Raw genomic sequence first — 14,743 nt, 5'->3', positions numbered from 1 at the left:
TCATCAGGGTGGGGTTGAGAGATTTCACAATTTAATTCTCTTTCATTCTCTTCAAACACATATATCATTCTTTTTTTCCTTTCTCCTCCCCTTATTCCCTCAGACAATTTCTGGTTCTTCTAGGTCAGGCACCTCCCAGTGGTCTGAGCAATCTCCAAGTCTGTCTTTGGCTAAGCCAGGGGATCAATCTTGCAGACCCAGCAAAGTCTGGGCCTATTTGATTCAAATCAAATAGATTTGATTCCATGGAAATTGATTAAATACCTGTTCTATGGAAGAACCTGTATTAGGCCTTGAGGGTATTTCAACATGTTAATGGATCTATCAATTAATCAGTCAGGGAATAAGCAATTATTAAGTACATACTAGGTACCTAGTATGAGCTTAAAAAGAAAAGGCAAAAAAGGTCCCTGCTCTCAAGGAGTTAGAGGTGTAATGAGAGAGACAACATGCAAACAACTCCAATCTCCTTCCTCGAAGATCACAAGCCAGTGATTATCCAGCCAGTCCCCTGGGAATCCCTTCCTTGTCTACTAAAGAGTTCTTCACAGGGAATTTGCCCAAAGCTTTGGGGGACTGTCCTCAAGTTCTTGTGGATAAATATGGAGCAGGAAGAAGTGTGGGGATGTGTCCGTGGGGTATCCAGTCTTAGCACATGACCAGTCCTTCTTTTCCCATCAGACATTTCTCTGATGACATCCTTTGCTTCTCCTTTAAAATTTTTGGTCTGTGAGATGCTGCTGTCTGTTGGCACAATAAGATAGAGTGCTGGGCAAGATGGCAGGAATACCTGAGTTCAAATATGGTGTCAGATACTCACCATGCTCTCTGTGCCTGTCACTTAATTTTGTTACTTCTGTCTGCCTCAGTTTACTCAATTATAAAGTGGGGGTAATAATAGTATCTGTCTCCCAGGATTGTTGTGAGGATTGTTAAATGCAAGTGACCTTGCCTGATTCCAGGACTTCAAATTATTTGAGAGTGATGGAAATCAATGAAAAGAGAACTATTGAAGCAGGAAAAATAAATTTAAAAAAGAGTCCCAGTTCTGAATCCAGAGAATTCCCCCAGCCTTCCCTATGGACTCTTGGTCGCTATATAAAACAACTTAAGTAACAGCTTCTTGAGGCTGTGTCTCTTGAGACGCCCTTCATTTTGAAATGTATTTAATTCTACTCCACTCTGCCCTTTTCAGGCACTCCTGCACCCTGGTACTTCTTGGTGACCTCATATTTCCCTTGCCTTGGTTTTGCCCAAGACTCTAGTTTTTGCTGTTTTGACAGGTTCTTTATTTTAGGGTGATAGGCTCAAATGAGCTATTATTTATGAAGTATTTAGCACATTACTTGGTAAATAAAAGGTGCTTAGTAAATTCTTATTTTCTTCCCCGTTTTGCTGATCCTTGTCCTTTGGGTAAGCCCAAACTTGCATGTTTCCAAAACTCTGACATCCATGGAGAATTATTGATGCCAAAAAGACAGGCCTTCGTTTCAGGAACATTAAATGTATTCTGAAATTTCCTCAAAACTGCCTGCTCTCTCCATTCATTTCAATGTGGTCCCTGAAAAGAACCCACATGTGCAAAAATGTTTGTAGAAGCCTTTTTTGTAGTGGCAAAAAACTGGAAACTGAGGAGATGTCTATCAGTTGGAAAATGGCTGAATAAGCTATGGCGTATGAATGTTATTGAATATTATTGTTCTATGAGAAACGACCAGCCGGAGGATTTGAGAGAGACCTGGAGAGACTGATGCTGAGTGATGTGAGCAGAACCAGGAGAACATTGTATACTGCAACAAGCAGATTATGTGATAATCAACTGTGATGGACTTGGTTTTCATCAACAATGAGGCGATTCGGAGCAATTCCATTTGACTTGTGATGGAGAGAGCCATCTGCATCCAGAGAGAGGACTATGGGAAACAAATGTGGATCACAACATAATATTTTCACCTTTTTTGTTGTTGTTGTTGTTTGCTTGCCTCTTTTTTCTTTCTCATCCTTTTCTCTCTTTTTGATCTGATTTTTCTTGTGCAGCATGATAAATGTGGAAATATATTTAGAAGAATTGCACATAAAGAAGAATCCTATATTGGATTGCTTGCTTCCAGGGGAGGAGAAAAGGAGGGGGGGAGGGAGGGAGAAAAATTTGTAATACAAGGTTTTGCAGGGATGAATGTGGAAAACTACTTTGCATGTATTTTGAAAAATAAAAAGCTATTACCGATCTATATCTGCTTATTGTCCTTTTGTAGTATCTGTCTCAAATAGTGTGGACATTATAGTCTGGAGAGTAAGCATCGTTCATCCATTTGGATTTTACGGTATGGATAGTTAAGCTACACTATCCTGAATAATTGTAGACTCCTTTAAGGCATTGTAGTATAGCGGTACTTGCTACAATCATCATCATCATCTAGTTAACATTTACAAAGTACTTTAAGATTTGCAAAAAACTTTACAAATATGATCTCATTTGATTTTCATAACAACCCCGGGAGATTGGTGGTAGATGAGGAAACCAAAGGAGACAGAGATAAGTGACTTGACTAGGGTTACATAGCTTACGAGTTTGAAATCAAATGTGAATTCAGATCTTCCTGACTCTAAGACCATTGCGTTGTCTGACCTCTCTCCTCTTCCCTCTGCCTCCAGTTTATTTCATTCCCAGTCTGCAATACCTATGTCAGAAAAGGCTGCTCTGCAACTCCTTCAGATGCTATAATCCACAGCTGTGGAGGCTCTAGGAGAACTGATCTGCCTCTTAACAGGAACCTCAGAGGTGATCTTGTCCAAACTTATCTTAGAGATGAGAAAATTGAGGCCCAGGGAGTTTATTTTTTTTACTTTTTTAAAAAATTAAATTTTATTTTTTTTCAGTCAGAAAAAATCCATTTTAGCTCCTTTCTACCCCACCTTCTCCAATTGAGAACCAAAGGAAAACAAAATCCCTGTTATATAGTATATTATTTTTCAAATCCATGCAAAGATAGTTGTAAGCATTAATCTTTGCAAAACTTTGTATTTCAAAATTTTCTCCCTTCCTCCCTATCCCCAAGTAATAAACATGTGCAATTCTTCTAAACATATTTCCCCATTCATCATGCTGCATGAAAGAAATCAAAAGGGAAATCAAAAAGGAGAAAGGAAAAAAACACAAACAAACAACAACAAAGGTGTAAATACTATATTTGGATCTACATTGAGTCTCCATAATTCTCTCTCTGGATGTAAATGGCACTTTTTATCACAAGTCTGTTGGAATTGTCTTGAATCACCCCATTAAAACCCTTGTTATAAACATGTAGTCAAGGAAAACACACATTTCTACAGTAGGGCTGGGGAGTATTTTTTTGTCTAAAGTCACAAAGGGGACAGGGACAGGTAACTAACTGGCCCTCAGGATCTCTGATTCTGCAGCTGGTGACCGGCCCACTCTGCCGATGACTTGAATTGGATCATCTTACTCATTCATTACTTAATTCAGCCAAGGATTATCTAGGACCTGCTTATGTATAGGCCACACTTCAAGAGCTGGAGGATGATAGAAAGATGAGGACATTCAGCTTGCCCTCAAGTACTTTACTGTCAGTCTCATAGCAGCCCTTAAAGGGCATGGAGTCCCAACATCTAGATCATATGGGGCGCCCGAAAGCCTCTGTGGGGTTTTTTTGCTGAGACAGGTGGGGTTCCGTGACTTGCCCAGGGTCACACAGCCAGGGAGTGTTTGTTAGGGGCCTGAGGCTGGATTTGGTCAGGATTTGCTGCATCCACCGCACCACCCCGCTGCCCCCCCCCCCCCGCGGGTTTTTTAATTGCGATAACCCCAAACTGCATACACTAAGACTTTGGGACGCTGTCTCGGGAAGAAGAATAAGGCACACAGATAAGCATAATAGCGAATGCAATGCAATTAAGGGGAAACGGTCTGGTTCAGAGAGATAAAAGCGTTTATTAGTGTGCCGCGCACCGCATTGTATGTTTAGCGGAGAGCCGCCGAACCCGGGAAATCCGGAGACCGGGGTTCGGATTCTGCCTGACCTTGTCCCGTAACCTCATTCTCCGAGCGATGAATTTCGGGCCGGCCTTTCAGGGCAGTTGGTTTGGGAGGAGAGGGCTTTGCGAATTTTAAAGTTTCTTAGACACGGGAGTTATCGGTCCCGCAAAGTGCTCGTATTTACGGACGTGCGTCTGCGTATCACGGGGCCCATTCACAGACCCAGAAATTGGCATCTAAAGGGCGCAGGATTTTCTAACGAGACGCCCCGCCGCCCAGCTCGCGGTTCAACTGAGCCTCACTTATCAGTCCCGCCGAGTAGGCGTTCCAATTGCTCAAGGACTCCTCCGCTCCGCCCCCGGCTCGGCCCGCTCCTCCTCGCGACCCCCGGCCCCTCCCCGGGCCATGCCCCGCCCCTCCCCCAACCGCCCCAGGGCTGCCCGGCTCGGCCCCACCCTCGCCCTCCTCGGGTCCCCCCCGGCTGTCCTCAGCGCGCCCGCCGGCCTCCGTCGGGCGGGGCCGAGGCGGGCCGGGGCCGGGCGGGGCGGAGCCAGGCCTGGCCGGAGCGGGAGTGACGCCGGTCCGAAGCCCGTCCCCGCCGGGCCCCGCCCCGGCCCGCCCCTCCCCTCTCCTGGGCTGTCTTCCCGCCCCCTCCCCTGCGCTCCCCGTGCTGGAGAACGCTCAGCCCGGTGGATACCTCGCTGGTTCCATTGAGAAAATCGAAGCGGAGCGGGCGGCGAGCGGCCGGAGCCGGGCTCTCTCTGCCCGCCGCGAGCTCAGCGCACGCCAGCCCGAGCCGCCGCCGCCGCCTGCGAGCCCGCCTGGCTTGCCCGGCCGGCCGGCCGCAGCCACAGCTCGCCCTGCTCCGCCGAGCCAGGCAGGGGGGGGCATCCCCCCCTCGCCTCCCGCCTCCCGCGGCGCTCTGCGGCTCCGCAGCCTCCGGGCCGAGATTGGGGGGCGGGGGGAGGGGGGCGGGGGCGCCGCGGGGGCCGCCGCCAGCCGAGGCCGGCGGCGAGGGAGCTCCCCGGGCGCAGGGAGTGCGCGGCGGGCATGAGAGGCTGCGGCCGCCGCCGCCTGCGTCTCCGGAGCCCGTCCCCGACCTGCGGCCGGCCGAGCAGTTAGAGGGAGGAAGGGAGCCCACCGCTGGAGAGATGTCCAGGAGAAAACAGAGCAACCCCCGGCAGATCAAACGTAAGTGGCAAACTTTAGGCAGAGGTGGCCGCCGCCGCCGCGGGAGGAGGAGGAGGCGGAGAAGGAGGAGCCGCGGGGGAGAGGGAGGGAGGGGCGGCGGCTAGCCTTGGGGTACCCTCTCCTTCCCCAGCCTGCCGACCTCGACCCGCTTCTCCCCTGCGCCGGCTGCGGACTCGTTCCCCTCTCGCTTCTCGGTCTGGAACTTGAACGTCCGCCGCCGCCGCCGCCGCCGCCGGCTCTGAGCGCCCCACCCCCAACAGTCCCCCCAATCTCCCTGTTAAATGGGACCGTTCGCCTCTTCCTCCCCCCCTCCCCAAGGTAGCACCGCTACGTCTGCGGAGCCGACGGGAGGGAGGGGAAGCCGACCCAACTAGAGGCGGCTCTGTCTCCGGTGGGATCTCGGTGTCTCCTGGCAGACAGCTGCCCAGATAAAGTCTGTATTGTTGCTTCGCCCCCCTCCTCCCCCCCAGTCCGGGTCCTCCCCTCTCTTGCCTCCCCCTCCGTGCCATTTTGGCGTTCCTTCGGAGCGTCCTTCACCCTTCACCCAGCCTCTTCCCCGGCTACTCCCGGCTCCCACTCCCCACAGCCACCCCTTCGGTAGTCAGTCTGTGTTGCCGCCTCCTGCAGTGTTGCTGTTTGCTGTGACATGTAATCTAATCTCCATAGGGCAGATCTGAAATGTATATACGTGAGCTGCCGCTTGTACTGTATGGTCCGAGGAGGCGGCTGGCGGAGTGGGGGATTGGGGGTGGGAGGACCATGGTTATTTTTTCATTTTACTTGTGACTAGGGGAAGTTTGAGCCGTGCTAAGTGGGTTTACTGGTCTCTCCCTTTCCCTCCCTCCTCCCCTAGCTTTCACAGAGATGTTTCAGCCAGATAAGGCAGCCTCTGATCTGGGTGGAGATAAAGTTTAAAATATTCCATTCTGCAAGTCCCATCCTGATAAGATCACTCTGTCGGGACGGGCTGAAATTGTGATCTTATCTGCCCAGTTTGACTCTCACAGTCTTTGTATTAAGAAAGAGAGAGAGAGAGAGAGAGAGAGAGAGAGAGAGAGAGAGAGAGAGAGAGAGAGAGATCATGATTATCTAGGAGCTTAAAAAAAAAAGCTATGCAGTGAGTGGAGATGTCTGTCTGGGGGTTTTGTAAGATATTTGGCTACTTTTAATTTTTCTTCTGGAAATCTTGTAACCTCAGCTTCAGCTGCTGGGTCTTCACTAGGCTGCCCTCAGCCTGCCATACTTGTTGGCTTTTGAAAGCTAGAAGGGAGGGATGGGTGAAACCCTGATAAAAGTATCTTGATAAAATCCAGACCGAGACCACCAGGCATTGCTTTATATGTGTTTCAACTCCTCCCCCCCATCATCTACTACCCCCACCCCCCACCCCAAGCCCTCTCTCGCTGATAGCGTTGCCCTAGGTTGTCATTCTCCTAGGGAACCGAGCTGATCAAGCCGGGAGAATCTGATTTCAGGTCTAGCTGAGATGAAAGAGATTACTGTTGTATATTCAGGGTGGGGAGGCGGGGGATTCTATGAAACTGTTGGAACTTTTCCAGGGGTTACCTGCTTCTGTTTCTAACCCCTCCTCTCCCCCCCCTCACCCCACCTCCTCGCAGTCCTCCCTCCTATCCCCACCCCTTCTAGTAGATCTAACTTGTGGATAACGCTTAGATGGAGGGATATAGTTTGAACACGCCTCCGTAGAACAAATGTTGCTTTTATCAGCCTGGAGAAATAATTGCCATCTTGAGTGGCATCTACCTGCCAGCCTGACTGGGTGATGGCTCAGCTGGGAAATCTTGATCCAATCTAGAGGGGAGTGATGGAATACTTAGTTTTAACATCCCGCCCCCTTTCCCAGTATTATTATTATTATTATTCTTTTAAGACCCGGGATTGGGAGTTCTGCTCCCCTCCGTTCAGGAATTAAGTAAAGTGGACGACTGAAACTCGGGCTGCCATCAGAGCCAGCTTTCGGGGTGCCTTCAGACAGGCCATTCCAGCCGGATTGAGCTGAAGTTAGTTCTGATGCTGCAGCTGGTCGGTCGGTGGCTTTGTACCCAACCGAGATGCTGCTCCCTGCCTAGGCAACAATGCTGATCATTTGCTGATAAAGTCTATTTGAGGCTAGTGCACGCTCACTGGGTGTGCAGGAGTGTGTGACAGGAAGCCGGCATCCTCACAATCGCCCTGGCTTCCCACTCCCCCGGCACCCACCCTCACAATAACTTATTAGCGTGGTCGCTGGGGTTAATAAGAGTGCTGAACGCCGAGCACTCCTAGGCTGGGTGGGGAAGTGTCGGGAGGTCTGTGCGGGAACCGCTGTTAAGCATTTGTTTCGCTGCCTCTCCCCTTCACCCCTGGGAGATGTCTGCCGCTTTAATGCTTAATAAGGAGTAAAAGGTGATCCCAAGATGGATTGCGATGCCGGCCGGCCCGGGCAGCCTGCTGCATGTTAGTGGGGAAGCGGAGCAGCGGGGAGCTCGGCTCCATCCGCACCCCTCCGCTTTCTGCAGAGATGGCAAGGAGGAGTGGGGGGGGGTGGGGGTGGGGGCGAGGCGATTGATCGCCGGAGATGCAGATCGCCCAAACTGATGAGCCCCAAACCGGCCTGGGCTCTTCCGTCCTGTCAGGCGTGAGAAGCGGAGAGGAGTGCAGAGGCGGCTATTTACCTCCGTGCCCCCCCCCCCCACTTCCATCCTTACCCTTTCGCCACGGTCTCCTCCAGGAGAAGGGAGGGCGCTGGGATCCGGGTTCTGGTAACCCTACTCCTATAATGTGCAAACCCGACCTGTTTACAGCAAGTACACTTATATCATGTCAACCGGAGTATTAAAACCTCCCCCAGATGCATATCTGCTCTCATGGGTTTTTTTCTTCTTCTCTATGTGCCTCTGTTCTTGCCCTCCTCCTCCTCTTTTTTTTTTTTTTTTCAAGTTGATGAGAATTGCAGATAGACTCAAAAGGAGATCTTGGGTTAGAAGGTGATTGCCAGAACCGATAAGACCAAGAGACAGAGACAGGGACTGTGACAGAGATGGTGGACTGTATTCCATATGGAAAATTAGGATTCCTCCTTTTTCTTCTGACCAGCCCCAGGCCAGGCTAGATCCATTTGGGATGAGGAGCCGGGTGCCCTTGTCCTTCTCCTGTCCTAGGATCCTCTGTTGTCACATTGCAGCCTGGCACGGAATGTGAGGGAGAGGACAAAAGGGTGGGGGGGGCTCTCCCCTGCACCCCTGGCCTTTGTGTGTCTGTTTATTTAGCTTGGTTCTGACTTCAAGTTCGATTGTGGACTGAGTTAAGATGGATAAGGTGATTGTGACTGGGTGGTGATGGAATGGCTAACAATTTCTGGCCCTTCCTGTATTTCAAAGGCAATCTCTTGGCTAGATCTCTCTTCCCCCTTTCTTCCCCCCCCCCCCCCCACCTCCCGTAGCTCCCACCCTCTTGGTGGATTTGGTCCTTTGCTTCTCCTTAGATTGGAGGAAACTGATAAGGAAATGAGGCTGATTTCCTTGGTGGTAAAGGCTACTACTGTCCCTTCCTCTGGCCTCTCTTCCTCATGCCCCCTCCCCATCAAAGCCTTAGGAACCCCCCCACCCCACTCCCCCTCACCCCAGATGCAGCTGCCTCTTTCTTTCTCTCTTTTGTTCTGCTCTGAGATAGATGTGCCCGGCAGATAAGCGAGGGAACCGATCACAGCCTCGATAGCCTATTCTGTTTATTAACTTCAAACATGGGAGCTGGGGCCCCCACACAAAGTGAGAAAGCTCCAAGCCAGCAGCTGTGAGCTGGCAGTTTAGAAAGAGTTGGGACTTTCGACATGGGGAGAAACAGATCCCCGACTGATGGGAACTCTGGGTGCCTGGAACACCTCCCCCCTCCCCCAACTTCTCTTCATTGAGGGAAAAAACCCCATAGAACTGAAGAGTCTCCCAGTAGTTCGAGGACGTTTCTGCCTGCCTGTTTTTCCTTTCGGTTCTACTTTCAGCTACAGTAGATGTGAATTCCTGATAAGCGCTGGGGCCTGATCTCCAGGCTGATAAAGATTGCCAAGCCAGATAAGAGGTGCTTATCTCTACCCACCAGACTGGAGCAGGATTCGCCTATAATAACAAACAGTGAAAAGCAAAGTCGAGGGGGGTGGGGTAAGGGGGCTCCAACAATTTGTTCCATTGCAAATGTGATTAATGCAGGCCTTTTAATTATCTGATTCTGGGTAAAGGGGGTGGGGGAGGGTTGTGGGAAGGGGAAAAGGAAAAGGGGCTGGCCAGAAAGTAGGCCAGGCTGCCAGAGCGGGGTATTTTATTTTATTTTTTTTTCACCCAAACTTGGCAAAATCCATGTCATTGAAAAGAAACTGGTTCTCTGCCGCTTTCTTTTTAATTAGGTCCAGGTGGTACAAACCCATTAAAATGGAAGAAAGCTGACTTTTCATGATTATTTGCTGAGTGAAGGAAATGTTTGGTGAAAATAACAGCCTCTTTTAAAGCAGATCTCCTCTCATTCCTATGAGATGGTGTGAGATAGGGTGATCCGTGGTTCCCCAGTCCTCGGCGAGAGGGAGGTAGTTTTCTGTTGTTCTTAGGATTGTTTGGGGTTGCTGGGGTTTTTGCAGGGGGTGAAGGGAGGAGATTGTGTTGTGCTGGATTCTTTTGAAAATTATCTATGCCCAGATTGCCTGGGTGTTGCTTATTACTAAAGTTCTGTCGCTGCAAAAAGACAACTGGCTTCTCTCTCCCTTTCCCTTCCCCCAAGGAGTTTTTAATTTCTTGATATTCTACTGGTTTGGGAACTGGGAACAAGTCCCCCTTTACAGGTTCTGTTTGCTGGAACCCTTTGTTTAGTAGCTCTCCTCCCTCTCTCCCATCTCCAGCCTACAAAAACCCAAAGGCTCTAAGCTTCCTGTGGGCAGACATTCAGATTGTAGCCATAGGGATGTCAAAGGAGCGACAGCTGAATAGAGACTTGGCTTCCAGCCTCATTGGTCCAACTAACTGGGTGGCCAAGACGAGTCGCTCTGGCTCAGGCCCTCATCTTCTCTTGCTTCAGCATTGCTGGGGCAATTGGTCCTAATTGACCTCCCCAATTCTTACTTTTCCACTCTCCTGTTAAAGTGATCTCCCCAAAACACATTACTGACATTGTCACTTCCTTGCTCAGGAATCTGCTGTGGCTCCTTCTTCTCAAGGATAAAATAGAAACTTATTGGCCTTTGAATCCTTTCAAAGTCTGGGTCTAATTTACCATCCCAGGTTATTATATGTTCTAGCTTTAAAGAACTCTTGCTTCTGTCAGACTGGAACACTTAAAAACTCTCTTGGTTCCAATAAGGGATTGGAATTATGGGAATTGTTGAACTTGTGCTACCTACTTCATGGGGTGGTTTGGGGGAAGTGCTTCAGAAGAGCTGTGAGCTCTTTTCATGAGTCTAGTCCCATCAGATAAACTATTCAAAATGATGGATCCTTAAGCCTCTGTAAGTTTCCTGAAAAGACTAGACGGGTAGGATTCCCAGACATTAGGCCATTTTGGGAGCTCCCACCAGTGACCTTATTGGTGGGATTCCCTCCCCATCCTTTACATTTCAGCAACCTGTGTAGTAACTCTCTCTGCCCAAGACCCTCTTCACCCATGAAGAAGGTAGGGTGAGGGACTTATTACTCTGTCTCACTCAAGTCAGACTTTGTGACCAGTGGGTCTGGAGTCCATTTCTTCTTGTCTTTAAGACCAGCCCTTTACCTAGTACTTCTTTTCAATATTTTACTCCACTTTGCTTATAGACCAACCAGAGACTAGGAACTTAGGTTCCAGGCCCAACCCAGCCACTAATTTGTTCTGTGCATTTCAGAAACTTAATCAACATCTCTAGGCTCCTGTTTCTTCTTCTAAAGTGATGGGGGTTCCACAAATGCTGTCTGTGCCCAGCATTGATAAGTATGACCCAAAAGTTTTATTCTCTCTCGCATAGCAGATAAAGAGCTTTAGGAAGATCTGACTCATTTACAAATGAGTGATAAAAACTTCTATAACACTTACCTCATTGGGCCACTGTGGGATTCAGGTGAGCTGATAGATGTGTGTGTGGTTGTTTTTATATTATTATTCTGTTTGTTCATCAAGAAGCCTCTATTCTCATGCCAGAGAGTCTGGAATTTATTGTGTTGGGGGAGAGAGAAGGTTAGGTAACCTTGGAAGATACCAGAAATTTCCAGAAACTGCAGTAGAAATCAAAGGTTTTCAAGTTTGGTATGGTCAAATCCAGGTGCAACTGGGTGGCTCAGTGGATAGTGTATTGGCACTGAAATCTGGAAAACCTGAATTCAAATCTGGTCTCAGACACTTATTAATTGTGTGACTCTGGGTAAATCTGCCTCAGTTTCCTCAAATGTTAAATGAGTCAGAGAAAGAAATGACAAATATTTCCACCATCTTTACTAAGAAAATTCCCAAACGAGATCGTGAAGATCACTACTCAACAACGGTCAAATCCCAGTCTCCGTTTTCATCCTCGCTACAGTCTCTCATGACCTCTGGCACCAATCTTTTCAGGGGTCTCATTCATGTTCCATGAATGAATTGGAGAAACCTTCTCTAGAGGGATCCCTGCTGTGCTCAGAGTGAATGTTTCTTCTGAAAAACAAAACTGAATATTTTTTTCTGGTCTCCTGGAGTTTTCTCAAGTCTATGCTCGCCCTTAGCCAAAAAACAATAAATAAAAAATGAAAAGGTATCAAGTCTTGTCAATTTTATCCTCTTTACGCCTTTCAAATCCATCCCTGTCTTCTTAAACAGACATCATCTGGCTCCGGCCCTCATCCTTTCTCACCTTATCTATTGCTGGAGTAATTGGTTCTAAGTGACCTCCCTAATTCTTGTGTTTCTACTCTCCTGTTAAAGCGATCTCCCCCAAAGCACATTATTGACACTGTCACTTCCTTGCTCAGGAATCTGCTATGGCTCCTTCTTACCTTAAAGATAAAATAGAAACTCACCATCCTTTGAATCCTTTCAGTCTGGTTCTAACTTACTTTTCCAGGGTGTTATATATTCTGTTCTTCAAGAACTCCTTTTCAGTCAGATTAGCAGACTTGTGCATTTCTACAAAATAGATTCAGTCTTTCACTTTTGCCCAGGCTGATCCCCTTTTCTTATATTCCCTCGAATATACTTCCTTTAAAGTTTAATTTTTAGTACAACCTTCTGGAAAAGGCCTGTTCTGTTGTTAATGTGTGTTCGTTCTCTCTGTGTGTCTCTCTCTTCCCCCCCTCCATCTCTTTCCATCTCTCCCTCTCTCCCTTTCCATTTGGGGTTAAGTGACTTGCCCAGAGTCGCACATCCACTGTCTGGCCAGATTGGAACTCCAGGGCTGGTGCTCTGCTACTGAAACTATCCCAGTGCCTTCTCATCAGAAATTATTTTGTATCCACCTGTATATATTTTGTATTTCTTTTTCTGGGTACATGTTTCCCCCTCTTCTCCATAATATATGGCTCCTGGAAGCCTTCTTTGTTTTTCTTGTATTCCCTTCCCTGTTCCTGGCACATGTTGAACTTTTTTAAAAAATCTGTTTTATTTTCAGTAAATAGTAGACTCTTTGTCGAATGAATTAACTGGGGAGTGGGAGGGGGGATGCTTTCTGATTTCCAGAGAGAGAGCACCCTTCTCATCCCCTTTAATTTTATAAGCTGATTTTCCCCCCTGGTTTTTACTCTTTTCATTCATTATAAGTGGTGAGCTTGCCAGCCCCATCATAATAAAAAAAAAAAAAAAAAAAAAAAGGAGAAATCGGGAATCCTAGCCCTTTAGAGCTAGGAGGAGGTACCTTTGTAGTCATCTGCCCCTGAGCCGCAGAATTGGAGAGTTAGGCTCATCCTCTATGACCATCTAGCTCAACCTCATCCTTTTACAGATGGGAAAACAAAGCCCAAAAGGGAGGGGACTTGGCCAAGGTCACATAGCTAGAACTCAGTTTTTATTCGTTCATTCAGTGTTTATCAAATGCCTACTGTGACCGAGCTAGGTCCAGTGTGAGTTCCTGACCCACAATTCAATGCTCTTCCCAGAATAATTTCACTCTGATTACTACTTGGGGGCCAGCTACTTATTAGATGGTTTGGAAAAGGGCATTCTCTCCCTGCCCCCATCCCCTTCACACACACACACACACACATACACACACACACACACACACACACACACAGACACACACACACACACACACACACACACATTTTCAAAATTTGATTGTATGAGTAATAATTCCAATCAGAGAGCTCACAGAAGCAGCTTCAAAGCCATCTCCTTCCCCCCAGCAGGCATCGGAGCCCGTGGGTGACTCCCCAAACCGCCCAGCTCACAGCCAAGTCAGTGAAGAGAGAAGTGAAAGTCAAGTGCCATTAACCCAGAGACTGGCTGCCTCTCCCACTGTCTGGTTGGGGAGTAATTAAAATGAACAAAGGGATCCTCCATAAAAAGAGTCCGGCCACTCGCTCCTTTGGAATTGCTTTCTCTGCCCAGGGGATTGTTTGAGCATGGGCAGTCTTGTGGCCTGGGGCTTCCTTTTCTCCACCTCTAGCCAGTTTTTATGAGAGAGACAGAGACAGACAGAGGGAGGGAGGGAGGGAGGGAAGAGGAGGAGAAGGAAGAGACACAGACAGAGAGGGAAAGAGGGAGGAGGAGAGACTGAGACAGACAGACAGGGAGAGTGAGAGACAGAGAGATGGAGGGAGGGAGACACAGAGAGAAACAATGTGTGTGTGTGTGTGTGTGTGTGTGTGTAACTAATGTGCCGGGTTCAGGATGGGGAGCAAGCCGGTGGCTTTGATGAGATTAACCTGTGCTTCGGTCCTTAAGCTGCCCATCAGCCAGACTGCAGTGATAGAGAGGACAGGGGCACAGGAATGATAGCCATCTTCAAACATGTGCAGAGGCAGCCCAGGACTCTGCTGTAGAGTTCCAGAGGGCAGGACCGGGGCTGATGGAAGATAGATTCCGGCTTAGTCCGTCTGAGGAAGGAAGCCCTTTCTAACTGGTCCTGGTGCCCCAGCTTCGGAAGGAGCTTCTTGTAGGGGAGTCAGCTCCCCTTGACTTCCAGGGATGTGGGAGCAATCTTCAGGGCAGGGCGCTGGACGAAACCTCTCCTGAGAGTTTTCATACCCGAGTCCAGTGACTCGGAGCCAGGAGTTTCTCCATTGAGACCATACTCTGATGTCCTGTTTGGCGTACTTGTTAGAGATGACAAAGCTAAAGGGATTGAGACCAGCTGCCCTTTTTTTTTTGTAGAAGACCCATTTTTCTGACCATATTTCGTAAAGAAATTTTGTCCACGTGTTTTTATTCTGAGACTGGAAGGAGCCACGTTGGGGAGTAGAGGACAGCCTGGGCAAGGGAAGGCCTTCCTGAAGTAGGAAAGGATTATGTGGGGTCTTTAGGCAGCCAGTAATAGTTCTTTCACGGTGACTTGGAAAAATGACCGCCACCCCTTACACACATATCTAGTTCATAGGGTCATTGCTCCAGAGCTTAGGGGAGATTTCAGAGAACACA

The 14,743-nt window shown here is 48.4% G+C and overlaps 1 protein-coding gene across 1 annotated transcript in view; it reads left to right on the top strand.

Moving 5' to 3' along the window:
- Window positions 1–4,524: 4,524 nt before the first annotated feature.
- Window positions 4,525–14,743, top strand: part of ZFPM1 (zinc finger protein, FOG family member 1) — a 180,023-nt gene continuing 169,804 nt past the window's right edge. Inside the window, exon 1 of the mRNA XM_031949230.1 lies at window positions 4,525–5,188. Coding sequence (XP_031805090.1) covers window positions 5,149–5,188 — 40 coding nt within the window. The 5' untranslated portion in view covers window positions 4,525–5,148. The remainder of the gene's footprint in view (window positions 5,189–14,743) is intronic.

Source organism: Sarcophilus harrisii, chromosome 2, assembly GCF_902635505.1.
Source record: "Sarcophilus harrisii chromosome 2, mSarHar1.11, whole genome shotgun sequence".
NCBI lineage: Eukaryota > Metazoa > Chordata > Mammalia > Dasyuromorphia > Dasyuridae > Sarcophilus > Sarcophilus harrisii.
The sequence above is the reverse complement of the archived record's forward strand: the minus strand, read 5'-3'. Positions and strand labels throughout refer to the sequence as shown.